The sequence below is a fragment of the Ahaetulla prasina genome, chromosome 18 (assembly GCF_028640845.1).
Source record: "Ahaetulla prasina isolate Xishuangbanna chromosome 18, ASM2864084v1, whole genome shotgun sequence".
Lineage (NCBI taxonomy): Eukaryota > Metazoa > Chordata > Lepidosauria > Squamata > Colubridae > Ahaetulla > Ahaetulla prasina.
The window spans coordinates 497,501-524,161 of record NC_080556.1 but is presented as its reverse complement, the minus strand read 5'-3'; the positions used below and the strand labels follow the sequence as shown (position 1 = coordinate 524,161).

The window sequence follows — 26,661 nt, the reverse complement described above, 5'->3', positions numbered from 1 at the left end:
TGCTCCGATGAGCCTGGGAAGGTACATGGCTTAGTTTCACTTTCGTTTTCAGAGGGGAAGGATTTCTACGGAATCCCATTGGGCTCAAGATAAGACAAGGCTCTTAAAACTCGACTGAGCTCCCAGAATTCCCCTGAGCCCTGGGTGGAACACTTGCTGGAGGAGGTGGGATTGCATTGGCCAGATCCCCCCTTGGAGTCTGCAGGACCCACAGCAGCCAAAGGGGGGCGCTGCAACCTACAATCTGAATACGTGGTATCTTGCTCCTATGTATATTGAGTTGGGATGGGGTTCTTTTGCCTTTTTTTTCTTCTTGAGTTGTAAGCTACCCAGAGTGATTGAATGACAAACCGCTTAAATAAATGAATAAATAAATACAGCCTGTAATAAATAAGATGAAAAATATTGCAGTGTGTTTAGGCCATAGGGCATACTGCCCCTGCTGGAGGACTTGGGTGTTATAGGCTAAATAGGGAACCAGGACAAGGAACTGAAAATATATTCCTTCTCCCCATTGTGCCTGCAGCAATTCGGTGATCCACCAGGGGGCAGTATGACCTATAGGTTCAGGGAAGGGTGTCACCAAAATAGGGGATTAATAGAAGACTATTATGGTATCCCAAAATAGTTTTATGGGACTTCAATTAGAACTAGAATGACCTTTTCATTTTTAAATATATCTAATAAATCTAATAAATAAAACAAATATCCTTCTTTAAATTTGTTGTGCATCTCGGATACTTCTAGACCAAAACAGCTGATCATAACAATAATAATAAGCTGACCACAAAATTTTTTTGCTGTCCTTTACAAGTTAAAACTAGTCAAAATTGTCATTTGCTGAGTGCGATTGCCCCAAGGCACCACCAGAGGGCTGCCTTCTAGAGCTGCAATAGGCCAGAACAGCCACAGGAGGGCAGCAATCGGGAGAGCCTTTGTAATCATGGCTAGTTAACCGGTTAGTTCCTCCAGCCGGGAGGGCAGTTCCCAGCCTCTTGGGAACCTGCAATTTCAATTGGATAATTTATTTTTAATTTCGGGGCCGGGCCGTGAAGCTGCAAAGGGAAAGGCAGACAATTATGGGATGGCAAAAGAGAGCAAACTGCTAAAAAAAAAAAAGGACTAGGAATGCAAAGCAAGTGAATAAGCCTTAAAGGAAGAAGAATCTGGAGCAAACTCAATTTTAACTATGTTGTGTGAATGTGTCCCAAAGGAAGAGTGGAAAGGGAGGAGAGCTCTCCAGATGGAGTTGGGGGGGGGGTGTCTCCAAACGTGGCAACTTGTGGATTGGGAGTTTAGAAGTCCACAAGTCTTAAACGTGTTACGTTTTCAGAGCCCTGGAGTTGGGGGGGGGGCACACAGGGCCTCTGAGACCCAGGCCCACTTTCAGCCCCCCTTCCCCATGTTGGAGGAAGTTGGAGGGGGGGTCATTTGGCCTCTTATCCCCCCCACCTCTTCCAGCTGTGCCGAGAAAGTTCTTCAAACACAGCCCAGCAGCAAAGGCCTCCCCTCCCTCAGAGTGGGGGGGGGTCCGGCCAGCCTGCCGTGCAAGGGGGGGGTGGGCTGCAAGGAAAAGGGGCCCCTCCCTTGTTGCTCCTGGCCAACTGCCAAGCTTCCCCTCCTGTTTGGCTTGGCAGATGCCGGGCCCTCTGATCAGCCAGGGGGATTTCGGCTTCTCTCCTTCCAGATTCGGTGGGGGGGGTTTCAGGGGTCTCTGCCCACCTGGGATGCAGAGAGGAAACCATAGCTGGGAAGTCTTCAGCCACAATTTGCCCTCCAGGCGTTTTTTGGCTGGGGGAGGAAACGGGTTCGAATCTTGGGAGTTGGCATTCAGAGGAAATTGGGGCAGCCTTGTTTTCTAACAGAGTTCCCTCTGCCTGAACTCCATCTCCCATCATCCCCAAATGGCTGAATTCTACCCCCACCCCCGAGCCTCCCAAAGAACAGAAAACGTGACTTATGGCCACAATGGAGCCCAACATTTCCGTTGCTAAGCGAGACAGTTGTTAACGCGAGTTTTGCCCCGTTTTACGACCTTTCCTGCCACAAGTTGTTATGTGAACAGTTGCAGCTGTTAAGTTAGTCACATGGTCGTTAAGCGGATCTGGCTTCCCCGTTGTGTTTCTTTGCCAGAAGGCCGCAAAAGGGGACGACGTCACCCTGGGACACTGCAACAGTCGTAAGTCCCGGCCAGTTGCCCAGCATCTGAATTTCGATCACGTGACCACGGGGGGGGGATGCTGCAAGTGTGAGAAACGGCCCTAAGTCACTTTTTTCAGTGCCATCGTGACTTCAAGTGGCCACTAAACTAACAGTTATAACTCGAGGACCGCCTGTAATAATCACTTGGTGAAACTGTTTCCTCCAGCAAAGTAACAAAGGAGAATAACAAACTTTCAAATAACCAAAAATGGATGTTTTTTTTTTTTAAAAACCACTATAATAAAGAGAGTAACAAACTAACCCTGATTGAGGGGTAGGTGGGGCTGTTCTCTTGAATTTACATATCGGAATTCAGTGCCCCCCTGGTTACTTTTCTTCTTGCAGCCCCCTCCTCAAAAAGAGGCCCATAGTATCTTTCCTAAATTTCCCTCTTAAATTAGGATGGGGCTGGGTTAAAAGGGGAGGGGTCACAAAACATGATTCCTGGGGGCGGGCAGCAATCCAAAGAGGGGCTCCTGAGGTTCCTATTTGCTGGATTGAGGGGGGGGAGCTAAGTCTCTTTATTAATTTTAAGACCTCTTTTGGGTCTGGGGGCAACAAAGTCCAACCCAGGAATGTAGACATCCCAGCAGGGTTGTGGAAAGAGGAGCCCACCCACCCCTCGGCCTCTTCTTAGATGCTCTGCAAAATCTGGGTGTGCAGAGGGGGGGTGACTGCCCCCCCAACTGGCCCCTCCCACCCAGAATTCACCCCACACCCTGTGTTTTCTTGGCTGCAACCTTCCACCCTTTTCCCCTTCTCCTGTAAAGTTGGAAACTACTTCAAAGGTGTTTTGAAAAGTGGGGGGGCAGAGAGGAAAAGACACCCTGCCAAGTTGGGGAAGGGTGTGTGTGTGTGTGTGAGAGAGAGAGAGAGAGAGAGAGAAAGAGAAAAAGAGAGAGAGAATGAAAAAGAGAGCAAAAAGAAAAAGGGGGAGAGAGCAAGAGAGAGAGAGAGAATGAGAGAGAAATGAGAGTGAGAGAAAGGGAGAGACTGAAAGAGTAAAAAGGAGAAAGAGAGAGTGAAAGAGCATGAAAAAGAGAAAGAGAGCGGAATAATGAAAGAGTGAAGGAAAATGAGAGAAAAGGAGCTTGAAAGAGACAAAGGGAAAAAACAGTGAGAAAACAGTGAGTGAAGAAGGAAGGACCCTTCACTCTTAAAAAGATTTGGCAAACTTTCCTCTTATTTTTTTTCCCCTACAAAGGTAAAGATTTCTCCTCCTCTGTCGTCGTTCCCCCCCCCCGTCCCTTCTTTTTTTTTTCACCCCCTCTTTTAAGGGATCTACCCAGATTTCCAAGCCTTCGCGAGGACCCAGAAGTGAACTGTCCACCAACCCGGAAGATTTGAACTAACCACCCAGCGAAGGGGGGGGGGGACCTAGAAGTGGGGGGGGGGAACGTTAGATGTACCATCCCACCTTCAGGCGTGGGGGGTGGAAAGCCTAGAAGGGGGGAACCCATCAGCCGCTCTTTCTCCCCCCCCCAAAAAAAACCCAGCCAACCCTGAACGGATGAATTTTGGAGACCCCAAAATCGCCCGGCCGCCCTTCCCTCTTGGCCAAGAGCCCCTTCCTCCCTTGAAGGTACCTGGGCCCAAGCTCTGATTTCTTCTCTTGACTTCTTGAACTCCAGAAGGCGGGGGGGGGGCGGGGGGGGCGTGGGAAGGGAGGGGTCGGAAGGAGAAATAGAGTTTGGAAAAAATGTGGCCGTTTGGGGCAAACTTGCCGGCGCCCCCTCCTCTCGCTCTTCAGGTCAGTCTCTGGAGGAAACCTGGAGGAGGAGGAGGAGGAGGAGGAGGAGGAGGGGGCCTCTCTTGAGGGCGGGGTCTCTCCTCGAAGAAGTCACTCTCTCCTGCAAGGGGGCTTTGCAAAAGAGGCGGCTGCTGCGGGCTTTGGCGGGGCCACCCAGCCTGGCTTGGGGGGGGGGGTCTCTTCGTTGCCCCCCCCGCCAGAGAGGGAGGAGGAGGAGGAGGAGAGAAAGAGGAAGGCTGGGGGGGGCGCCCCCTTTTCCTTTTGCAGACGGCTGGCGGCGGAGTGGCAATTGGCAAGCCGAGCGTGTCTTATTCGCCTAGGAAGTCTCGCTTCTTTCTTTCTTTCTTTCTTTCTTTTTTTGAAATAAATAAAAAGGCCGGGCTATTCAAAACACCGCGATCGGGGGATCGAGAGAGAGCAACCAGATCCTAACAAAACCCCCAAAAAAGCCATGCTGATCCAAGAGCCCCTTTTTGGCGCAGCCTTCCGGCCAGGAGCGATCCCCAAGCACTAAGAGACGATGGCTCAGAGGAGCGAGGTGGCGTTTTTTCTTCCTTTGGGGGTTTTCGGCCTCTTGCCCTGCTTGGGGGGGGGGGGCTGCCTGGTGCCGTGGGGCGAACCCCCCCTTCCCTCGGCCTCCCCCTCCCGGCGGGGGTCTCTGGGATGGCTGGTCCCCCCTTTTTTCCCCCAGATCTGCAGAATATGGCGTCCCCGATCGGTTTTAAAAATAACACTGGCTGCCATGTTTTTGCGCTCTTTTGTCTGCAAATTTTCATCAGAACTGGGCCGGCCCGTGGGGGGCGGAGGGGGCGCAGGAAGAGGGCTGGGGGTCGCTGGGGCTGCTTTTCCCCCCCTCCCCCAAGTGGAAAAACCAATCTTGATTTCTTTTTATTTGATTTTTATTTTTTGGGTGGGGGGCAATTTGCGCTTCTGCTCCGCTTTGGCCTCGCCGGCCGGGGGGGACGCAGGAATTGGGGAAGGGGCTTTGGGAGACTCGGGCCCAGAGCTGGCGATGAAAAGCGAGGCGGCGAGCAGCCCGCGGAGCCCCCCGCCTCGGTAATTCCGCCTCTTTCCCCTTCCACGCGTGTCGAGGAGGGCGCGGGGGAAGCGACCCCGCGCTCCGAGGAAAAGGAAAGGCAGGAAAGAGCGGAGAGAGAGAGAGAGAAAGAGGGGAAAAAGCAGCGCACGAAGAAATGCCAAATGTATCTTTTCGGGTAGTTGGTTGGCTGGGGGTTTCTTTCTTCCTTCCTTCCTTCCTTCCTTCCTTTAATTTTTTTGTTTCCCTTTCTTGCTCCAAAATGGTGGGAATCCGTCGGCGTTTCTTTTTTCTTCCTTTCTTCCTGCAAAATATCTCGATTTTGAGCGATGCCACGTTTGCTGTGGAATAAGCGGGGAACTTTGCACGGTTCGTGGGTGGTTGTTTTTTTTTTGTGTGTGTGTTTTTTTTGCGAGGGGACTGGGAGGGGGGGCCGAGCTTCACAAACGGGGGACATTTGCCTTCCCGGTGTGGTGGTTGGGTTGGGTTGGGTTGTGTGTTTTTCTTGGCGCCTTTCACGGATTTGGGACTTTGCAAGAAGTATTTCGGCTTTGGGTTAAATAGATAAAAGAGGTGGCTATTTATGGAGGGGCTTCGTCTTTCCCCCCTACTTTATGAGATCCCTGGTGTGTAAATGTAGCCTGGTTAATATCGGGGTTTCTTTGCTTGGGATGGCAGGGAGGGGGGGGGGGGTCCAGCAGGAATTTCTTGGGTGGAGGGGAGGGGGCTAAGATGTGTGTGTGTGTGTGTGCAGTGGCTATTTGGAGGAAAAATGCTGGAAATTCTCTTCTTTTTTTCCACTGGCTGCATGGAATCTCCAGGAGGTGTGTTTGTGTTTCCCTTTTGTGTTATTTTCCAGCAGTTTGGGGCAACCTGGGTGGGTGTGGGGGGGGTCTCCGTCCATAATCTGAAATTTTGCTTGGTTTTCTTAGCCACCAACTCCCCTTAAAACTTAGGCTTTGGGTTCCTGCCACTCCAGGCCTTGGGGAGGGGAGGAAAGGGGAGGGGGAGATTTGAGGGGTGGGGGGCAGAAGTGTGGGGCAGAGGGGGAAGATATTGGGGGGGGTCTCTTTTCCGTTTATTTTTTTCCTGCATAAAAAGAGGTCCTTCCATTTGGATGGCTGTGAATACAATACAGGTAGTTCTCGACTTACAGCTGCTCATTTAGTGACCGCTTGAAGTTACGACGACTGAAAAAAGTGCCTTAGGACCGTTTTTTCCACACCACCATTTTGGTCACGTGATCAAAATTCAGACGCTTGGCGACTGACTCACATTTATGATGTTTGCGGTGTCCTGGGCTCGCTTCATCCCCTTTTGCGACCTTCTGGCCAGCAAAGTCAGTGGGAAAGCCGGATTCGCTTAACAACCGGGTTACTAACTGAACAATGGCAGTGATTCACTTAACAACGGTGGCCAGAAAGGGCATAAAACGGGGCGAAACTCACTTAAAACTCGCATGGTTTAGCAGTCCAAACGTTGGGCTCAATTGTGGTCATAAGTCGAGGACTAGCTGTAATTGCATTTGATTTTCCTTTGAACGGGTGGGGTTTGGTGAGCTGTGTGTAACACAATTTGGTGGGGAGGTTTCGGCAAGGCGTGGGTGTTGAGAAGGACCCCTCACTTGCCCTAACCCTGTTTGTTTAGCTGTTAAGCTGTGTTTTGGGGTTAAAATGTGGCTTTATTTCTGGAGTCTGCCCTGTGTTTTGGAGAAGTTGGGTTTAAGTCACACACCCTGAAAGCTCTCCCTTCAAGAGAAGATTGGATGGCCATTTGTCCAGGATAGTATAAGGGCTCACAGTGTAAGGGGGTTGGACTTGATGACCTCCGAGGTCCCTTCCAGCCCTAGGATTCTGTGGGGACTAAAGAGACAGATCCTGGCTGAGAGACCCACCATGCTGAAATTGGGGTACTTGGAAGGTCAGTTGGTTGGAAAACTGGAAGGCTGCGCAGGAGGCTGGAGAGAAAGTGTCCGTTCTGTCTCTCTGAGAGATTTGTTTTTCCAGCCAGCTTTAGTAAAGGACAAATAATTGCTCTAAATGTGAGACCAAGTGAGTTTTCCATCTCTTAAATCAGGGCTCTCCAACCTTGGCAACTTTAAGCCTTGTGGACTTCAACTCCCAGAATTCCTCAGCCATCCATGCCTGTTTCTTTTCTTCCACTGTCTAGAGCGGAGAGATTGCAGAGAAAGGGAGCGGAGAGATTGCAGAGAAAGGGACCACAAGAGAGTGAGCAGGTATACAGTGGGGATACGTATCAAAAGGAACGTGTTATTGCCAGGGAATTCTGGGAGTTGCAGTCCACCCATCTTAAAGTTTCCAAATTTGGAGACCCCTGTCTTAAAGCTTTTCAGGTATTTGGTTCTATTTTATTCAGTTTTATATTGTTTGATGAAATTTATCCTAGATGTAGAGAAAGCCTTTATCAGACCAAACACAATTTTCTTGTGTCTCCTACATCTGGCCTTCATCTGTAGCCTTGAGGACTAGGAACCTTTTCAGTTATCATTGCTTATTTGACACTGCCCGAGTGGTAATTAGGCCAGCACCTTGCGGCACTGAGTTCCCCAGGCCAGCCATCTATCTGCCTTGTACCTGACAAAATAAGTCAAGGGCTCCCTGTAAGATGGAAGGGAAAAAAACCTGGATAAATATCTAAATATATGTACATTTGAAAAAGACTTTTCCCTAAAATATACCTAGTGGTGTCTCTGATTTTTCATTTGGAGAAGTGCAGGGTCCAAATTTTAATATCAAAAAATTACAGTCTTGAGAGCTTTGTCATAGATAAATTGAGGTTTCTTTCTCCTAACATCAATCTGTTTGAGTCTTTTGTTTTCCCAACTTTCCAGCAAAGTTGGAAATGTGAATTTTAGGGGATTTTCTCCCCCTTCTTAAATCAATGTATTTGATTTGCTCTTTTATTTACTTTTTTTAATGAAGGAAAGCAAAGATTTTAAAACCATGTGCCTTCTATACTCGCATCTGAAATGTTTTGAAAATCCAAGTTAGTTTGAAACTTTTGAACAGGGAAAAATATAAATGGCAAAAGTTCCTTGCTGTATGTGTTGTACTGTTTCCGTTGCAGTTTTATTTGTATTTGAAAACCTGGTTTGTTTGTGGTTTAGTGTATTTTCTAAACAGATTGTAGTTAAAAGCAAATAACTCCTTAGTGGTATGGATTGGAGCACTTGAGATTTATAAAACACAAATTTGTGGTGCAATGTAATAGGTGGATCCAGCTCATGTTGGCCTATTCAATAGACCATAATTAGTAGAAATCATGGTGTGTTTTGACCAGAAACTAGAATTAAACCCCAGTTTCCAGCAAAAAAAAAATGTTTTACATCACCTTGTGATGCTCCTCCAAATATCCATAAATGTGGGCCGGTTGTTGAACATTCAAAATGCAATCACCTAACCGGAGGTTACAATTTACAATTGTACCATTGTAAATGGTACAATTTACAATTTTAAAACCAGGTTGTAGGTAACACTGGGAAGGTCTGTCATAACTTGGAAGGGTCGCTAAGAGAGGACTCCCTGCAAGCGGCCCCTTGACTTCACCTGTTGTTTTCTAGTTTTGGATGCTTTCGGTGGCATCTCAGGTGGTTTTTTTATTGTGACGCTGGAAGGGAATAGAAATCTACACCGTGTGTGTCAGGAACGCAATTGCTGTTTTGTGAGGCTGTGATAGGAGGGCTGTGCTTTATCTTAAGAACAGAAGGATTGGTGAATTTTCGTGAATTTTTCCCTTCTTGATGGGGAGAGTAGCTTCTGAGCCGTGAAAGCCACCCCAAATAAAATTCATTTTCTTTCTTTCTTTCTCTCTCTCTCTCTCTCTCTCTCTCGTTTCCTTTTCCTTCCTTCCTTCCCTTTTCTCATCTATCCCTATTTTCTGTTTTTTTCTATCTCCTTCCTTCCTTCCTTCCTTCCTTGTTTCTTTCTTTCTTTCTTTCTTTCTTTCTTTCTTTCTTTTTTCTGCATTTTTGCTTTTCTCTTTCACTTCTCCCTTCTCTTTATTGGAAGCTGGAAGCCCCAGGGGTGCATCCTACTGCTCCATTGCAGAACCTCTATTCACTCTAGGGACAGCTAAGCCAGGTGAACCAGGTTTAGCTGATTAGATGACGGAACACGCAGCAAGGTTTTACCAGAGGAATTGAATTAAGAATAGCTCCTAGGCGTCTTCCCAGGTGCCCTTTGACTCTTCTGAGGTAGACTGCCCCTCCACAGGAGGCTCCATCTCCTGCCTGGGCCCATGCTCAGCGCTCGGCCGTTTCTGTGTGAACAATGTCTTATTTCTCTTTATTTCAGCCAGGCGAGAGGCCGGGCGGCCTCCCAGGCACAGCTTCCCCCTGCCAGGGGTCGTAGCTTGTATTAACTGCAGTTGGGTAGGATCTGGCGGAGGCCGGGGAGCCCTCCCGGCCTGAACCCGGCGGCCGGTGCTTGTCCCTGCCTGCACCAGAAGGGACGGTTTGGAGTCACAGCAGCACCCTTCTTGCCAGGGTTCAAGATAGCCCGTGAGTACCGAGCTGCGGTTAACATCTTCCCTTCTTGCAGGGCTGCGACCGGACCCTGCAGGTCCCCAGCAGTGGCCAGACCCATCTGTCCATCCGTCCGCCTCTCTGTCCCTGCCTGCTTGCCTTCCTTCCCCAGGCGGCCGGGACTTCGTGTCCAGCTGAGGGGGGTCCCATCCCTCATTTCCTGGCTCAGGGTCATCCTTTCCAAGGGGCATATGTGCCCCCTTCTGGTCCTGGGACCCCCTGATACCCAGCAGTAATTTTCTCTGACTTATGAAGGTCGAAGCAGAAGCTTGGAGGCATCGCAAACCAAGGTTGAAAGGTTGAGGGCTCCTTGGTGCTCTCTGAGCATGGTGGTTTCTTTACAGACGTTTCATGACCCAACTAGGTAACATCATCAGTGCTAGAAAGGAGGGGGGCTTGCAAAGAGGAACATGGCGGGGGACGGACTGTGGGGGCCTTGGTGCTCTCTGAGTTTTGTTGCTTTCTTGCAGACGTTTCATGACCGAACTAAGTAACGTTATCAGGAGGGTGTTTGCTTTCTTTTTAAACGCCATCCTTCCTTTTCTCTCTGCCCACCTCAAATTATTCTTACACCTCCAACCATCCTAGATAAGTTAGGCCATAAAAAAACAAAAAGAGCAACCAGGATGTATCTGTGTGTGACTCGGATGCTGGACAGTTTGAAACAGTCGGGATTGAAAGGTGGCCTCTTGGAACAGATGCTGAACCTCTGGGGGCGGGGGTGAGCCAAAGTGAAGCTGGATTCACGCTGACTTTGTGGATGATGGGTTTATTAAGGGAGACGGGACGGATCTTGGGGGGAATCCAGAAAAAAAAATTTTGGCAGAAAAGATTGCAAGAAGGAGGAAAGCAGGAGAGAGAAAAAAAATTGAAATCTGGATGCGTCTTGGTTTAGATACAGATAAGACAAAATAATGAGAAATTTTGGCAGGTTTTCAAGTTTTTGCTACAATATCACACCAGGATAAAAATGGCCAAAACACGATTGTACAAATCGCATGGGCTTTCCTTCCACCTGCATTTGCTGCTAGTCCCCTTCACAGCAATGTTGTCATTTCCAGCCCCGAACAACCAAAATTTCTTTGCTGTCATTTCAAAGGAAGTTTCTGTCTGGCTGTTGGTGCAGATTCGATATGTGTTTTCTCAGTTTAAATTGTTTAATTGCATTGTTTAATCCATGAGCGCTGCAATTAATTCGTCTCCCTGATGGTTTGTTATTTTTATTATGGCTGGAGGTGGCTTAGGAGTTCTGGATGGACATTGCCGTTTTATCAGTAGCTCCAAAACAGGGGAAACTTTCCCAACCTGTGTCTCTTGTTTTAAAAAACAAAAATACAATTTCTTTGTTGTGATTTTCGTGTTCCAGTTTTTCCCTGCCTTGAATTTCCCACGAGCAAAGTGTGAAAATTTTAAAAGTGGGTCCAGTTCCAGCCAACCTTTTACTTTGTGTGCGTATTTTGAAAATATATATTTTGTGTGATCTCTGAGAGTTAAGATTTGGTGGGGGTCGATGGGGGTGGGGTTTCCAACCCAACTCCACCACTAAAAAAAATGCCAGTCCTTTGTGTCCAGTCAGAGGCCAGGATTTGGGGTGCCACAAGTGTGTGGGGGGGGGATGCTGCCAAGGTTCCACTCAACAGTCTGGCTGGTCTCCATCCCTTTCTCAGGTTTTGGATTTAAGTGGGTGTCTGTGTGGTTTGTCTCTTTCTTTTCTAGCTGAAACTAGGTTTAAAAGAGGCTTGTGCTCTTAACCGGTCTTTTAAAAATATAATTTAGCTGCTTCTTTCTGACCTTGTACCAAAAACAGAAAGTCCTCAATTTACAACTAAAACGGAGCCCAAAATTGATCTTGCTAGTCTATGACTAAGTTATGTCAAGTGAGTTTTGCCCATTTTACGACCTTTCTTGCCAGAGTTGTTTGTTAAGTGAATCACTGCCGTTGTTCAGCTAGTCACACGGTCGTTGAGTGAATCCGGCTTCCCCATCGACTTTGCTGGTCAGAAGGTCGCAAAAGGGGATCACGTGAACCTGGGGCACTGCGACCGTCATAAATACGAGTCAGTTGCCAAGCATCCAAATTCTGATCACGTGAGATGGGGAGGCTGCATCCGTCGTAAGTGTGAAAAACCGGTCCTAAGTCCCCTTTTTTTCAGTGTCATTGTAACTTCAGTCACTAAATGAATTGTAAGTCAAGGACTAACCGAAGAGTCGGGAGGGAGAAAGCAGAATTTCTAGGATTCTGCAACTGTTTTTTCCTGTGGTTGGTTTTTCTGTTTCGGGATTATTCGGGGTTCTGCTGAGCACCTCCGTCTTTTCTGCAGCCCGGGGGGTTTTGGGGAGGCGAAAGGACCCCACGGATGCAGGAGAACATCTTTGCATTCCAGACCTGACCCAACATCCTCTTCTTACGTCTATTTTGCTCTCCAGAATGGCGGAGCCGCGCTTTAACAACACCTACTTTTGGCCACCGCCTCCCACCATGCCCAGTCAGGTAAGAACCACGACGTCTCGGCTTCCAATCACCAGTTAGATTTCCCATGCCCCCCCCCAAAGATTCTAGTCCTCAAAAACTAAAGTTCACACGGCAGGTTGGTTTTTTCCTGCCCTGTTTGGAACTACTAAGCCTGATAATATTGATGTACTGTAGGTAAAGTCAAGCATGCCTTTGCGGTTAAACCTGGTCCCACTGTGGGGGCCTGGGGGCTATTTTTCCTCCCCATTCCCCCCATTGGATTACTGAAAAAAAATGGGCCCAAGTAAGAGAGAACTTTATAATCGAACTTGCAATTATTTATTTTTCCTTCCTTCCTTTCTTTCTCTTTCTTTTTCTTCCTTCCTTTCTCTTTCTTTCTCTTTCTTTCTTTCTTTTTACTTCCTTCCTTTCTCTTCCTTCCCTTTCTTCTTCCTTTCCTTCCTTCCTTCTTTCTTTCTTTCTTTCCCTTTCTTTCTTTTCCTTCCTTCCTTCCTTCCTTTCTTTCTTTTTCTTCCTTCCTTCCCTTTCTTTATTTTCCTTTCTTTTCCTTCCTTCCTTCCTTCCTTCCTTTCTCTCTTTATAATTTGTGTTTTTTATGTTCTTCTAAAAATTTTAATTGCATATATTTTAAGAAAAGGGAGTAGCAGCTCCTGCCTTAATTATATTACTTTCGGCTATCCTGGTGTGTGTAAGAAAAAGGGGTATTTTTTTCCCTGAAATCTTCCAAATTCCCATTATTAATTTTGGGGCAATGGAACGGAGATAAAGGGAGCACCCACACAGATTCATGGTCCTAGTGCTGTCTGCTTCTCCAGGAAAGCTTTCTCCTACTATGCTATCCGAGATTTCCTAGTGGCCTCCACTGCAAGACGAAGCGTCTGACTCTACTTAGCTTTGAAGTCCAAATGAAGTTTGGCAGGAATGCTTCAGTTCCATTGAATCGGGAATAGACAACATTTTTTTTTCCATTGTTAAATTATTGTTAGTCCTTAAATTTGCTTTGGCTCCAGGATTTCTGCTATCGAGTGTATGAATTGCAGGGGTGTTTGAAGGTCATCTAGCCTGACCCCCTGTTCCTTGGCCTCCTGTCGTTTTTAAGTCTTGATTGTCGGTTGGTCGTTCTAGGTTGGTCATTCTCTTCTATTCTGTTCCCAGCTGGACAATCTAGTCCTAATCAACAAAATCAAGGAGCAGCTCATGGCGGAGAAGATTCGTCCTCACCATCTGCCCCCTACCTCGGTGTCTTCCCAGCAGCCCCTGCTGGTGCCCCCCTCGCCTGCGGAGAGCAGCCCTTCGATCATGTCCATTCCTAAGCTCCAGCAAGTCCCGGGGCTTCACCCCCAGGCGGTACCCCAGCCGGACGTGGCCCTCCACGCACGCCCTGCCACCAGCACCGTCACAGGTAGGGAAACAAAAGGGCTTGGGCGCTAGTCCTCATGATTTTGATGACCCGGTAAAGCCAGGGCTAAAGGGAATAGAGCTGTGGGTATTCCTCAACTTAACAACCACCATAACAGTCAGAAAATCCATCATTGAGGGATGCAGGCATTAAATGACCGCGCCTGATTTTGCAACCTTTCCAATGGTGCGCTGTTTTAACAAGAGAATTATGTTCATAATTTGTTGTCTCTTTAAAAAAATTAAGAAAGGAGAACCGAAGGAGGAGAACTGAATTGAGACTCCTTCCTCTTCCTCCGGTGCAGGATTTTGCTTAGCCTTTTCCCCCCGACTTCCAGGTTTGGGGCTGGGGTCCCGCACTCCTGCCGTCAGCACTTCTGAATCCAGTACGGGGACGGGTACCAGCACCGCCTCCACGCCCACCTCCTCCAGTCAGAGCCACCTCATTGCCTCCTCACCCACCCTCATTTCGGGGATCACCAGCCCCCCACTGTTGGACTCCATCAAGACAATCCAAGGCCACAGCCTGCTGGGGGCCCCCAAGAGCGAACGAGGCCGCAAGAAGATCAAGGCCGAGAACCCGTCGGGACCCCCAGTCCTTGTGGTCCCGTATCCCATTTTAGCTTCGGGAGACATCGGCAAAGAAGGGAAGACGTACAGGTGGGTCGAGAAAGCGGGTTTCCGATCACTGGCGCATCTTGAAATAAATGTGCAGTTTATTGTGCAGAGCGAATTTCACATTTAGCTTCAAAAGCAAAATGGGAAACGGTTGTGTTTGAATTTTCATGTCACACCTGATATTTTCGGTTTGAAAAATGGGTGCCCCCACAGAAGGGTTGCTGTCACAGACACAACCTATCTCAAAACCGACAATTAGTATAACTGTTCTCATTATCTCTTACCTCAACTCTGTGCCTGGGTTGTGGGTCCAGGAGAGCCACTGCCTGTAAAGATGGGTTTTTCACCATCCGCACAGAACCCTGAGGCTCCTTATGGTTTTGTAGACTTGGTACTCTACGTTGCAGAGTCATGCATGATAATAATGTTGCTACGTCTTGTGGCAGTGAGTTCCAGTGATCAAAAGTCCAGCTTGTTTTGCTGTCTTTCCAAGCGTTGTAATCTGAGCCTCCCATTTTTGCACCCGGGGACAGTGTGTTCTCCTCCAAGACCAAGCCTTTCGCCATCCACATGGGGCCAGAGTCAAATCCGTGTTGTTGGCAGCGCTCTGAGTTCAGGGTTCAGCAGTGTCCCTAACCCCTCTTCTTCTCTACTCAGGTGTAAAGTCTGCCCGCTTACCTTCTTCACCAAGTCGGAGATGCAGATCCACTCCAAGTCGCACACCGAGGCCAAGCCGCACAAGTGCCCGCATTGCTCCAAGTCCTTTGCCAACGCCTCCTACCTGGCGCAGCACCTGCGCATCCACCTGGGTGTCAAGCCCTACCACTGTTCCTACTGTGAGAAGTCCTTCCGCCAGCTCTCCCACCTCCAGCAGCACACCAGGTAGGGCTCAGCCAGCACAGAGGCCTTTGGACCTTGGTAGGTCAACGACGGCAGCAGGGTGTCCTTTGTCAGGGTAGATTGAGCCATTCGGAGGGAAGCCAAGGGGTGGAGAAATGGAAGAAGTGGGGTTACAAGGGAGGGGCAAAGTTGCAAGCACAGGATAAGGTAGCAGGGTGGAATCAGGGCCTGTACTGTACACAGCCGGTACTATACAGTGCCTGGACTGCACAGGAATCTGGATGAGGACATGCCACTGCCTAGTGCAGGTAACAAGAAGAAAGGGGCATTTATAGCAACATCTTTTTGTGTCGTAGGTGGTGTGAATGGATCTATCCCTAGAATTCAGGGATTCTAAGACTAGAATCCTTAGTTTGAGCACTTTGTGTCGTGTTACCAGTTGCTCTGTACATTTACACCCCATTTCATTGATTATGTTTATGTTGGGTAAACAAAGGCATCCATTCTTCACTCGGACCATTTAAATCAGTGATGCTGAAACTTCTGGACTGGGTGTTTTGAAAATTTTAAAAATGCCTAACTTGACTTTGCTGGCGTGTCTCTCTCTCACACACACACGCACAAAAGAGAAGCAATTGTTTAAGTATTCATTTATTTTTTAAAAATACAATCCAATTGTCTACAATGCCTAGGAACTGCTGTGTATCGCTTATTTGCAAGTGGTGTCTTTTTCTGTTGACAGGCCCTTGCGGTCTACTCAAGGCAACTCTGGGTTGCACAAGGTTTTTGTCATTGAGGTGGCTTTGGAAAATGCTTTTCTGCAGCCCCTGAAAGCCACACACAAACATACCCCACCCTCGCATGAGTTTCAGACTCCGGCGGCTACTTGAGAGCACAGTCCAAGTCTCTTGCATCCCCCACAGCCTTTGAAACTCGTGCAAGAACGGAGCACACTTTCAAGAATAGCTGTTGTGTGTTGGTGAACGCTGTCGTGTCACCCAAAGTGTCTTAGCTTCACCATAGAATCTAAATCTGTCCCTCAAGATCACAGCACAGAAAATATCAGTCTCGGGGTGGAGAAGATGTTAGCTTCATCCGTGATTTTTAACTAGTGTTCGGCTGGCTTTGTGGAACGATTCCTGTGTCTTGTTCTGTTTCAGAATTCATACCGGAGACAGACCGTACAAGTGCCCGCACGCCGGTTGTGAAAAGGCTTTCACACAGCTCTCTAACCTCCAGGTGAGTGGAGAGATTGGGGAAGCTAATGGGGGAACACCGGGAGACATAATGGAAAGTTGAGGCCGCAGCTTGGATGCAGAATATTTGTTTCCCTAGAACCGTGATGGCAAACCTATGGCACGTGTGTCACAGTGGCACATGGAGCCATATCTGTGGGCACATGAGCGTTGCCCTAACTCAGCTCCAGCATGCATGTGCGCGCCAACCAGCTCATTTTCAGGGCTTCTGGGCCCACCGGAAGTTAGGAAATGGGCCATTTCCGGCCTCCGGAGGGCCTCTCAGGAGGTAGGGAAGGCCGTTTTCGCCCTCCCAAGGCTCCAAGAAAGTCTCTGGAGCCTGGGGAGGGTGAAAAACGAGCCTACTGGGCCCACCTGTGACCTTTTTGCTGTTGTGTGCCAAAAGTGGGGGGAGCGTGGGGGGGTTGCGTACCCGCGGGGGTGTGGGGGGGCATTAAATTATGGGTGTAGGCACTGCCCCCGCTTTTGGCACACGAGGGCAAAAAGTTTAGCCATCACTGCCCTAGAAGAAACTGCAGCACATAAATCAGCACACAAATTGGGCCACTGTATAAGCTGTGTGGACTTCAACTCCCAGAATTCCTGTGCTGGCTGGGGAGTTCTGGGAGTTGAAGTCCACACAGCTTATACAGTGGCCAGATGTTGAAAAACATTGACCTAAATCTTTCCAGCATGAATCTGTTTCTACTTTCGTGCAAGAACAAGAGAAACTGACTGCTTGTTTCTTGCTAGTAAAACAATCTACATACGAAAACGCAATTTCTGTCAACACAACTTCAGTTGTGTTCTTTTGCTTTTCCTTGCAACCATTAATGCAATTAAGGAAGGAGAGATTGATGATAACTATAGGTAGTCCTCAACTTACAACCACAATTGTGCCCAAAATTTCTTACAACTTTTCTTGCCACAGTTATTAAATGAATCACTGCCATTAAGTTAGTAACACGGTTCTTGAGCAAATCTGGCTTCTCCATTGATTTTGCTTGTCGGGAGGTGACAAAAGGGGATCACGTGACCCCCAGGACACTGCAACCCTCATCAATAAGCCAGCTGCCGAGGGTCTGAATGTTGATCACATGACCACGGGGATGCTGCAACCATCGTAAGTGTGAAAAACGGTCATAAGTCCCCTTTTTCAGTGCTGTTGTAAATTTGAACACTTAACTGAACGAACTGTTGTATATCAAAATTACCTATATTATGTTCAGATTGTGACACTTTGGCTGCAGCTCAAGGAGGTGGGAAGACGTGCACCGGAGGCTTTCTGGTAGACTACCACTAGCTCTGGAGTCTTGCTGTCACAGGACGGACGGCCTCCAGAGGCGGAGGAGCTGTACTTGTGTTTTTACCTCTTTCCTCCCATTTTCACTACCCGCAGTCACACCAACGGCAGCATAACAAAGACAAACCCTACAAATGTCCAAATTGCTACCGGGCGTACTCGGATTCGGCTTCGCTCCAGATCCACCTCTCAGCGCATGCAATCAAGCACGCAAAAGCCTACTGCTGCAGCATGTGCGGACGGGCGTATACTTCAGTAAGTGAGCCATTCTGAGCCGGGCCGCGAATCTCATGGGAAAGCAAGGGTTTGCGTAGAGATCGAGTTGGCGAAGTTTTCGACAAAACACCAAGGCCCAAAGCAAAGGTCAGAAGTCACGGCTCCCCAAAGTACCGCCCTTAAATTTGGGGTGGGGTTTGAAGGCACCAAGTGGGAAAGGTGGGGTTTTCGAAGGTGATGCACCTTTGATGGTACACCTCTAGTGGGAAGCTTCCCCAGTCTTGAGCATTTGAAAGGACTTGCCAGGAGCCGGAGGTACAAATCGTGCCGCCCAGTTGCAGTGAACCCATCGTATTACGGTTTGGGAAACTGGGAAGTTGCAGATTGTCCCAGTGCCTCCAGCAGGACACGGGGTGAGCCTGACCCAGAAGGAGGAAATAGTTTTTCCAAGCTGCGGCTGCTACCCTCCTGCTCCCTTCACGTCTCCACTTAGCTTTCTCTACAGCTGATCCTGGCCTTGAGACTGAGAAAGGAGTCTCAAATTTCCATTGCTAAACCAGACGTTGTTAAGTGAGTTTTGCACCCTTTCACTGTTGTTAAGCGGATCAGGTTTCCCCATTGACTTTGCCCACCAGAAGCTCGCAAAAGGGGATCGCGTGATCCCAGGACACTGCAATCGTGGTAAGTCCATGCCGGTTGCCAAGTGTCCCAAATTTTGATCCCGTGACCACGGGGGATGCTGCGGTGGTCGTTAAGTGTGAAAAGGGTCACTTTTTTCAGTCCTGAACGGTCGGTAAAGAAACCAAGTTGAGGCTCATTTGTATCGGTCCTCTCTTCCTCCAGGAGACGTATTTGATGAAGCACATGTCGAAACATACGGTAGTGGAACACCTGGTGAACCAGCACTCTCCTCAGAGGACGGAGTCCCCCGGAATCCCCGTTCGGATATCCCTCATCTGAAAGGCAGAGAAGCAGCGCCCCCCCCCCCTTGCGTGACGGACCTTCGCAAAGGCCCGAAACGAGGAAAGGGAGCAAGATGGAGATCTTCGGATTATGCAAAACAGCCGTAGTGCTCTCCCTGTGCGGTTTCCTCAGATTTCTTGACAGTGTACAGCACTGTGCTCAGGAGGACCAAGAGACACCCCCCTCCCATCTGTCCCCCACCCCTCATTCACCCCCGAGCAGCCTCGGGCCTTGACTATGTTTGTGGAGGGGACATGTCCTCTGATGTTGGGGACAACCAAAGACAATTCCACAGCACTTTCACCCTCCCTCCCTCACTTCTCCAGGAGCTCCGTTGTCTGGGATCGCGGCATTCTGTTTTTTTCCTGTATTTCCTCCCTTTTCTCAATTCAGATCATTTTTTCCCCTCTCCCCTCCCGCCCCCCCAAAAAACACACATGGGCGCAGATTTGAGAGATCTTTCTGACACGGAGCGCACGATCCCTCTGGACTCCACCCTGAAGCCATTGTGAGTCTTTTGAAGTATTTTGGTGCTAAATTGGAAGGAGACCCGACACCCCAGAAAAGCCTCAAGAGAAGAGAGAGACCGTCTGGCGGATGCAACAATGCCACACGCCAAATGTTGTAAACCTGTACCCAACTCACGGCCGGCATGACGTCAGAGAGAATCGTGGACCTGTCTTGTGTGGGAAATGGAACCGACCTCGGGTCTTTTTCAAGAGAGGGGAAAGCTTGGGGAAGATTGCAAAACTCAGTGGGGAGATCCTCTACGCATTGGGGCAAGGAGGGACGATAGAACCAGAGCACTTGTAACAGTACGTCAGGAACGTCCGCTGCATTTCGACCCGGGTTTGACCACCCTGGTGGCCTGCTGGGACGAGACAAACCATTGGACGAGATCCGTCATGTAGAGAAGACGAGGTTGCCACCCGTCCCGGCACAACAGCTCTAGGGGACGTGCCTCCATGCACGTGCTTTAGCCATGTCCAAGTTCCAAGTAGGTGGTTGGGATTTTATATTCCCACTGAGTCGGAAACTGTATTTGGCCGATGGGCCAAGTGAGTCTTCAAGGGGGAGGACAGCAGGATCCCTCACTTTACCATTTCTTTCCCTCCCCCTCCCCCAAAATCATCAAGTCTGTCCCTCCCACTTTGTGGTCGCCCCAATTCATCTCTAGATGACCAAAAGACGCATCAACAGAGGCTCCTTCGCCTCCTGGTTGGTGTGTGAGGGACAAAAGATGACCATCTGTGGTGAGAACTTGCAGGAAACTCATTGATCTTACGGGTGGGGTGGGGGGAATAATCCAAGAGCCTTAGAAAAGTGGTCTTCCCCCCAGACAAAGAGTAATTATGCAGCTTTTCAATCTCAGGCGTACCGGTAGTCCTGCTTACAACTGTAATGGAGCCTGCACATTACACTTGTTAAGTCGTAACAGTTGTAAAATGGGTACCTCACATGGCTGGCCCAATTTTACAACCTTTTTTTTTTGGCGGCAGTTGTTAAGCGTATGTGGCGGTAGAAAATGAACACTGTACTCATTAAGTGTACGTCACCGTTGTTATAGCAAATCCATTGCTTACTCTTAACAGGGACCAGTCATAAGTCAGGGACTACCTATATAGTTGGAAGGGGTCCTCCCCCCCCCGACCCAATAGCAATCAAGGCCTTCCTTTCTTCCACATGCAAGTGGGCTGTGGCATAACCACATTAGTTTGTAAGAGGCTAAAGGCTAAAGACCTTGCATCTGACCCATCGATTTTTAGGCAGGACTTTAGTTCACATCATTCCCAGCCTGCCGGCATCCCGAACCCATCAAAAGTGTCAAGGGCAAGTATTTCTCAACCTCAGCCACTTGAAGATGTGTGGACTTCAACTCCCTGAGTCCTCCACCTAGCTCTGTCTTCCCCCCCCCCCCTTTCCACCTCCTAGAGCAGAGAAATTGCAGAGGAAGGGATTATAAGAGAGTAAGCAGGCCACAAAACACATGAAAAAGAATGCATTATCGCCAGGGGATTCCGGGTGTTGTCCACCTGCCTTCAAGCGGCCATGGTTGAGAAACTGAGCTTCTGTTCTTGGTTATCCTTGTTTCTGGCTTGGTTTTTGCCTTGGGGGGAGGCACAGGACAGACCCCACCTTCCACCCCACCACCCACAAAAAAAAATGGCCATTTTCCATCCTTGACTTGAGTTTTGCTTCTATCTTTCTAAAACCAAAACTACACAATACCGCCCGACCAACGGCTGCCTCTTGCAAAAATTTTACAGGCAAACCCAAATGCAACTCCACTCCCCTGCCTGTTTGTCTAAATAGGGTAAGGGGAGGAAGACCTCCACCCCCTCCCCACCAACACAACTGAAAATCCACCTCTCTCTCTAATCCCCCTTTGCGATCCCTATTAGGTTTTTTTTTGGGGGGGGGGAAGATATGAATTAACTTTCTTTTTTTAAAAAAACAAAAGAAAAAAATATTTTTACGCCTTAAAAAATGCTGTTTTTTTAAGCAAGTTGTTTCTTTCTTGCCGTTTATACCAATTTGGTCCTTCCTCCCCCTTTTTAAAAAAATACTTTTCCTTTCTCGGTTTTGAATTGATGTTGTATGATATTCAATATTGTATCCTCTCCTTTTTTTTTTTTTTTGGCATGTTAATAACTGTGTAAATAAGACTCTTATACATATTGTTAACATCTTTTTTTTTCTATATAAAAGCCCAGGAAGCATCTAGCTAGTGCCCTCATTAATGGGGAAAAAAAGGAATTTTTTTTAAAAAAAAATAGAGAGAGAAGGAACATCCTTCCTCCCGATTTCTAAAACTCTCATGTTGTGGAAAGAGCAGAGCCTGTCTCTGGTTCCGGGCAAACGTTCGCATCATTCAGAAAAATTAAAAAATAATTATTACCAATATATGAGAAATTATCACTTTTTAAAAGTTGCTTTGTATTTCTTCTCTGTTGTGGAAAGCAAATAATAAAATGTCTTTTCAATCTTGGCCTGGACTTGGCGTAGGGGCATCTCCTTTTCCGTGGGCAAAGGAGCCTGGAGAGGGGGGGGTTGCAACTCAAGGACACCCCCCGCCCCAAAAAAAGGCTGATGTCTGCATTCACCTACGTTAAACTACCAAAACCTTGCTTAGCAAACAGCAAACACGATGCCCATCAGAACAAAGCAATTATAGGTCGTCCTCGATTTACGACCGTATTGGAGCCTCCCCGTTACAGGCATAAATCATGATGGTCGTGAAGTAAATCACCTCTCTGATCGACCCGATTTTGCAACCTATTTTTGTGGCGGTCGTTTAAAAATTATTTTTAAATAAATAAATTTTTAAATTTTTATTCTTTTTATTTTATTTTAAAATTTATTTTTAAAAAATAAATTTAAATTTTTTTTTTTTTATTTATTAGATTTATATTGCCGCCTGTTCGCCAAAAGTGATAACTGAATCAACTTGAGTGTGAATTTTGATGACGTGACCACACGGATTTTGCAACGGTCGTAGGCGTAAAAAATCATCATAAGTTACTTTTTTTAGTACACGTGTAACTTTAAACGGTCACTGAATGAACGGTCGTAAGCCAAGAACTACGCGTAACCATGAGGACCAGTAGAAAGTACCTTTTTACTGCTGTCATAATTTTAAACAGCGGCTTAAAGGGATGGACGTAAGTCGAGGACTAGCTGCATTGGTGTTTTTGATTTCAGAAAGCTGACCAGCATTATCCAGAACAGGATGGGCTATGGAACCTATCAGTAAATTCAAACAACCGCCAAGAAGGTGGTTAATGCCTATTGTGGTTCTTTTAAAAGACCAAGGGAAGGGCAAGTTGTTACGGAAACTGATGTTGGGTGGAGAGGAATCTAATGCCTGATGGATGGTGGACTCTATTCCCATCATCCACAAACACATAGTCAGTCGCAACAGCACAGCCAGGCGCTGCTATCCTCCACGCCTTCACAGGAACCGAGTCATTTTAAATGCCGTAAGAGAACTAGGAATGAGAACGGCCTCCGAGAAACTACGCCCAAATCTTCCCGTACAAAAAATTGACAGATGATCTGGCAGCCCAGGTATTTTCACTTCTCCTTTTTCAAAAAAAGATACTCGTGAAGGATATTGGCTATTTTCAGCCCTCGGGGCTCAGCTGAAGACCATTTTTTAAAGACACTTTTTTTCCCAAAGATGTTTATTAAAAACCAGGTGTTGGAAGAAACGATAGAAAGTCCTTTTCTTGCAGCCCGGAAGGCTTTGGTGAGTGTCCAGCACACGGGAAAACGAGGCGTTGCAAACTGGCGACCACAGAGGGGGACAGCTCAGCTGCACTCCGGCTTGCCTCCCTTATCCGTCCCTGATTGCCCAAGGAGAGCCCACCCACTCCTGACACCCCTGAGGCCTGCCCCATCTTCCAGAGAGAAAACCAGCCCCTCCTGCCCTCCCTTGGTGGGTTTTTTTCCAAATTGGGGTGTGTGTGAATTGATGCTCCTAACAAATGCAAAATGTTTCTTAAGGCAGCTGGGAAACTGGTCTCAGTTCCATGGAATCGCCTCCCAAGCAGATTTTTGGAAGGGGAGGGGGAGCACCCAGGACAGGCCATGTTTGTGGCTCCAACCTGGCCACTCCCCATTTCAAAAAAAGAGCGTTGGGGGGGGGGAAAGATGGACGGCAGAAAGAAAGAAAAAAGGAGGGGAGCTTTGTCTGGATTTCTGCCTAGGAAGGATGGCACGGGGCCCAATGAGCCCGAAAGAGCTGCAGGGGGCTGGGTGGGGCCAGAGAGATGGGAAAGTGCACTATGTGGCACCAATGTCACACACACACACACACACACACACACTTAGCTACACAAAAGTTTAAGGCAACGGTCCTGTTTGGCTTTGAGGTTCCCGAGAGGCTTTGTCCAATGCAAAGTGGGTGGGGGACTGAGGCTGAAGAGGGCCTGGTGGCCCCCTCCCTTCTCCTCTGTCCAAGGGGTACCACTTTCCTCCCCTCATGTGGAGAGGATTCCTGCAGGTGGGGAAGCTACGGACTACTACGTCGTCGTCGTCATCATCATCGTATGTACACAGCCCCACAGCCCTGCCCTCAGGGCATTGGGTCACCAAGACGGGGGGTCTCTTCTCCCCATCCCTTCCATCAGCAGGGGCTCTTTGTGCTCAAGTTACCTGGCGAGAAGAGGGAGTACTGGCCCAACGGCCAATTCCACCTGAGCTCTCCCCTCCCTTCCCCAAGCTGATCAGCGTCTGTCCACCATGGCCCAGCACCAACCCCGGCTCCTAAGAGTCCTTCAACATGCAGATGCGGGCATAAATCTTCAGGGCAGGCCCTAATTTGATGTTCATGGCGCTCATGAGGTGATCTTCCTTCAGCAGCAGCAGCGCCTGGCCATCGATCTCCTGGGTGCGGAACTCGTCGGCGATCTCTTGACAGCCTGCAAGGTGGGGAAACATATCCCATCAGCTCAAGAGACTTTTGTCCCCCTCCAGCACCCCAATTTCACAATCCCCAGGGATCCAAGATGGATGACGGGTAGCTTTCTTGACGTAAAAGGAACAACCAGGGTACGAAAGATGGAAGTCCGAGCTTCGAAGGAGGCTAAGTCACCATACAGAGCTCAGGAAAATTTTGCAAGCCTGCCAGGATTTCTCTCTACTTCAGCTTATACCAGACAAAATCCTGGAAGAAACCAAAGTTCCTACTTCATCTTATACTGTGGGGCTGCAGTGGTTAGAGTACAGTACTGCAGGCTACTTCTCCTGACTGCCGGCTGGCTGCAATCTGGCAGTTTGAATCTCACCAGCCTCAAGGTTGACTCAGCCTTCCGTCCTTCCAAGATGGGTAAAATGAAGACCCAAAATTGTTGGGGGCAAGAAGCTGACTGTAAACTACTTAAAGAGGGCTGAAAAGCACTATAAAGCTAAGTGCTATTGCTATACCTAACAAAATTGAGACAGGGTTATAGTTGGAGTTTGTGGCGCTTCTTTAACTTCTGTTGTTCTCTTAAAGTCCTTCAATCACAACTTTCCACTGGGGAGGGGATTTTTCACAGGCAATTAAGTAGCCCAACATGGGACAAGGAGATGGGGTTCCAACTCTTGGGAAACTCGTGGAGGTTGGCCCATCATTTAGCGGCAGATGCTTACCGGGCAGGGAGTGGATGAATTCGTACACGTCTTCCACATTCCACTTGGTGGGCTCACTCGGCAGGAAGTGGCGTTCCATGCCCACCAGATCCCGCAGGTGGACATCCGGCAGTTCCATGTCTCGTTCACCCTGCCGCCGGCGGGAGGCGGACGAGCTGGCCGAGATGGGGGAGAGAGGCTCTTCGTAGCTGGAATTGTCCGAGCAGCGGCTAGAGTCCTCTTGTCCGTGGCTGAGCTGGAGAGAGCTGGATACCGCCATGGGTGCAGAACTGGGGGGCAAGGAGGCCGGTACCTACGGGCCCAAACAGGATAAAACCAGATTGAAAGATCTGCCTTCGTACCCGTTCTAGCTCAGAACTACATCTTCTGGATGGAATGACAGGTAGTCCTCAACATACGACCACAACTGAGCCCAAAATTTAAGTGAGAAATTTGTTAAGTGAGTTTTGCCCCATTTTAAGACTTTCCTTGCCACATTGGTTAAGTGATTCACTAAAATGTTAAATTAGTAACACGGTTGTTAAGTGAATTAGATGCCAAGTGTGCAAATTTTGATCACGTGACCAAGAAGGGGTGGCAGTGTGAAAAACGGTCATAAGTCACTTTTTCAGTGACGTTGTAACTTTGAATGGTCGCTAAACAAACTGTTATAAGTCGAGGACTACCTATACGACCGAAAAGGACAGAACCATAACCTTCTCAATTTCTCCACTTCAGAACAGTATTTTTCAGAGTATAAGATGCTCCGGACTATAAGATGCACCTACCTTTTTTTGGGAGGAAAACAAGAGAAAAAAAACTGCCTCTGCCTCCCAGCAATTTACCTCCTTGCAGCAAGCAGCAGAGGCCCACACGGCAATAAGCCACGGCAATCCCTGCAGCCTGAAACAGCTGAGAGTCAGGAGGCCGATCCAACCGACAATCAGCTGCTTGTGCTAATCAGGCTGTGCTGAAGCTGAAATGGGCAGTTTGCTACAAGGAGGTAAATTGCTGGGAAGCAGAGGCCAAAGGGTGGGGCGGGTGGGCAGGGCTACATTCAGTGTATAAGATGCACCCAAATTTTCAGTCCCTTTTGTGTGTGGGGGGGGAAGTGTGTCTTATACTCCGAAAAATACGGTATTCTGAATTTCCCTTTCTTAAGAAAATACCCCAAAGTCTGAGTCCCTTGATTGCCCATCCCCCACCCAGCTAACCGTTTTTTTGCTTTCTTTAGTGAGCGGGGGAAGGGCTCCCTTGCAGGGTCGGCGTCGGCAGTGCGCAGGCGTGTTCGGTTTCTGCAACTTGCTGCGGTCCGGATGGAAGAGTCCCACTCGCTTGGTGCAACCCACATTATACCTAGGGGAGGGGGACAGAGAAGTTAATACGGTACTGTGGAGAAGGAAGACCAAGTCTCCCATCTGAATCTAAGCCAGGCTCAACCCTGCTTAGCTTGGAGAGCCGAGTGTCACCGGACGGGCTAGGAGCACCCAACTTTGCTCCCTACGGATGTCCGGACATTCTTGTCGATGTGTCCAAGAGAGGAAGAAAGAGTCAACTCAAACCAAGATAGGTAGGAAATAAATTTGATAATTACGGGTAGTCCTCGAGTTACAACAGTTCGTTTAGTGACCGTTCAAATATAAAACGGCAGTGAAAAAAGCGACTTATGACCATTTTTCACGCTTACAACTGTTCTTTGATGACTTATGACCGTTTTTCACGCTTCCGACCATTGTATGGTCACGTGATCAAAGGATGCTTGGCAACTGACTCATATTTACGACGGTCACAGTGTTCCGTGGTCACATGAACCCCTTTGGCAATCTTCTGACGAGCAAAGTCAAGAGGGAAAACCAGATTCACCTCACAAACGTGTGACTAACAACTGCAGTGATACACTTAGCAACAGAAAATCATAGAATGGGGCAAAACTCACTCAACTATCGCACTTAGCAACAGAAATTTTGGGC

The 26,661-nt window shown here is 48.3% G+C and overlaps 2 protein-coding genes across 26 annotated transcripts in view; one reads left to right on the top strand and one right to left on the bottom strand.

The window, feature by feature from the left end:
• The first annotated feature begins 3,676 nt into the window (after positions 1-3,676).
• On the top strand, positions 3,677-21,566 carry ZNF362 (zinc finger protein 362). Of its 21 annotated transcripts, none has more exons than XM_058160933.1 (10): positions 3,677-3,784; positions 7,158-7,224; positions 9,302-9,507; positions 11,959-12,022; positions 13,160-13,406; positions 13,708-14,062; positions 14,678-14,902; positions 16,021-16,099; positions 17,495-17,653; positions 18,458-21,566. In XM_058160933.1, the coding sequence occupies exons 4-10, from the start codon at positions 11,960-11,962 to the stop codon at positions 18,572-18,574; spliced, it is 1,245 nt and encodes a 414-aa protein (XP_058016916.1). In that variant the 5' UTR covers positions 3,677-3,784; positions 7,158-7,224; positions 9,302-9,507; position 11,959; the 3' UTR covers positions 18,575-21,566. The 21 variants fall into 21 exon arrangements, with proteins under 21 accessions (XP_058016916.1, XP_058016905.1, XP_058016903.1 ...); XM_058160922.1 differs by having other exon boundaries at positions 7,158-7,341; XM_058160920.1 differs by lacking the exon at positions 3,677-3,784 and adding an exon at positions 3,863-3,952 and having other exon boundaries at positions 7,158-7,341.
• A 611-nt stretch (positions 21,567-22,177) lies between these two features.
• PHC2 (polyhomeotic homolog 2) overlaps positions 22,178-26,661 on the bottom strand; it is a 33,921-nt gene continuing 29,437 nt past the window's right edge. For 3 of the 5 annotated variants that reach the window (XM_058160911.1, XM_058160912.1, XM_058160913.1), the window contains exons 13-15: positions 25,906-26,047; positions 24,713-25,004; positions 22,178-24,000 (exon numbers count right to left, since the gene is read on the bottom strand). In XM_058160911.1, coding sequence (XP_058016894.1) covers positions 23,846-24,000; positions 24,713-25,004; positions 25,906-26,047 — 589 coding nt within the window. In that variant the 3' untranslated portion in view covers positions 22,178-23,845. The remainder of the gene's footprint in view (positions 24,001-24,712; positions 25,005-25,905; positions 26,048-26,661) is intronic. The other 2 variants (XM_058160914.1, XM_058160915.1) reach the window with 1 other exon arrangement.

Bases quoted from the DNA above. Each gene is read 5' to 3' on its own strand.
- ZNF362 (XM_058160933.1), top strand. From the start codon at position 11,960: ATGGCGGAGCCGCGCTTTAACAACACCTACTTTTGGCCACCGCCTCCC. The intron at 12,023-13,159 runs GTAAGAACCACG...TTCTGTTCCCAG, and splicing joins CTCCCACCATGCCCAGTCAG to CTGGACAATCTAGTCCTAAT. The intron at 14,903-16,020 runs GTAGGGCTCAGC...GTTCTGTTTCAG, and splicing joins CACCTCCAGCAGCACACCAG to AATTCATACCGGAGACAGAC.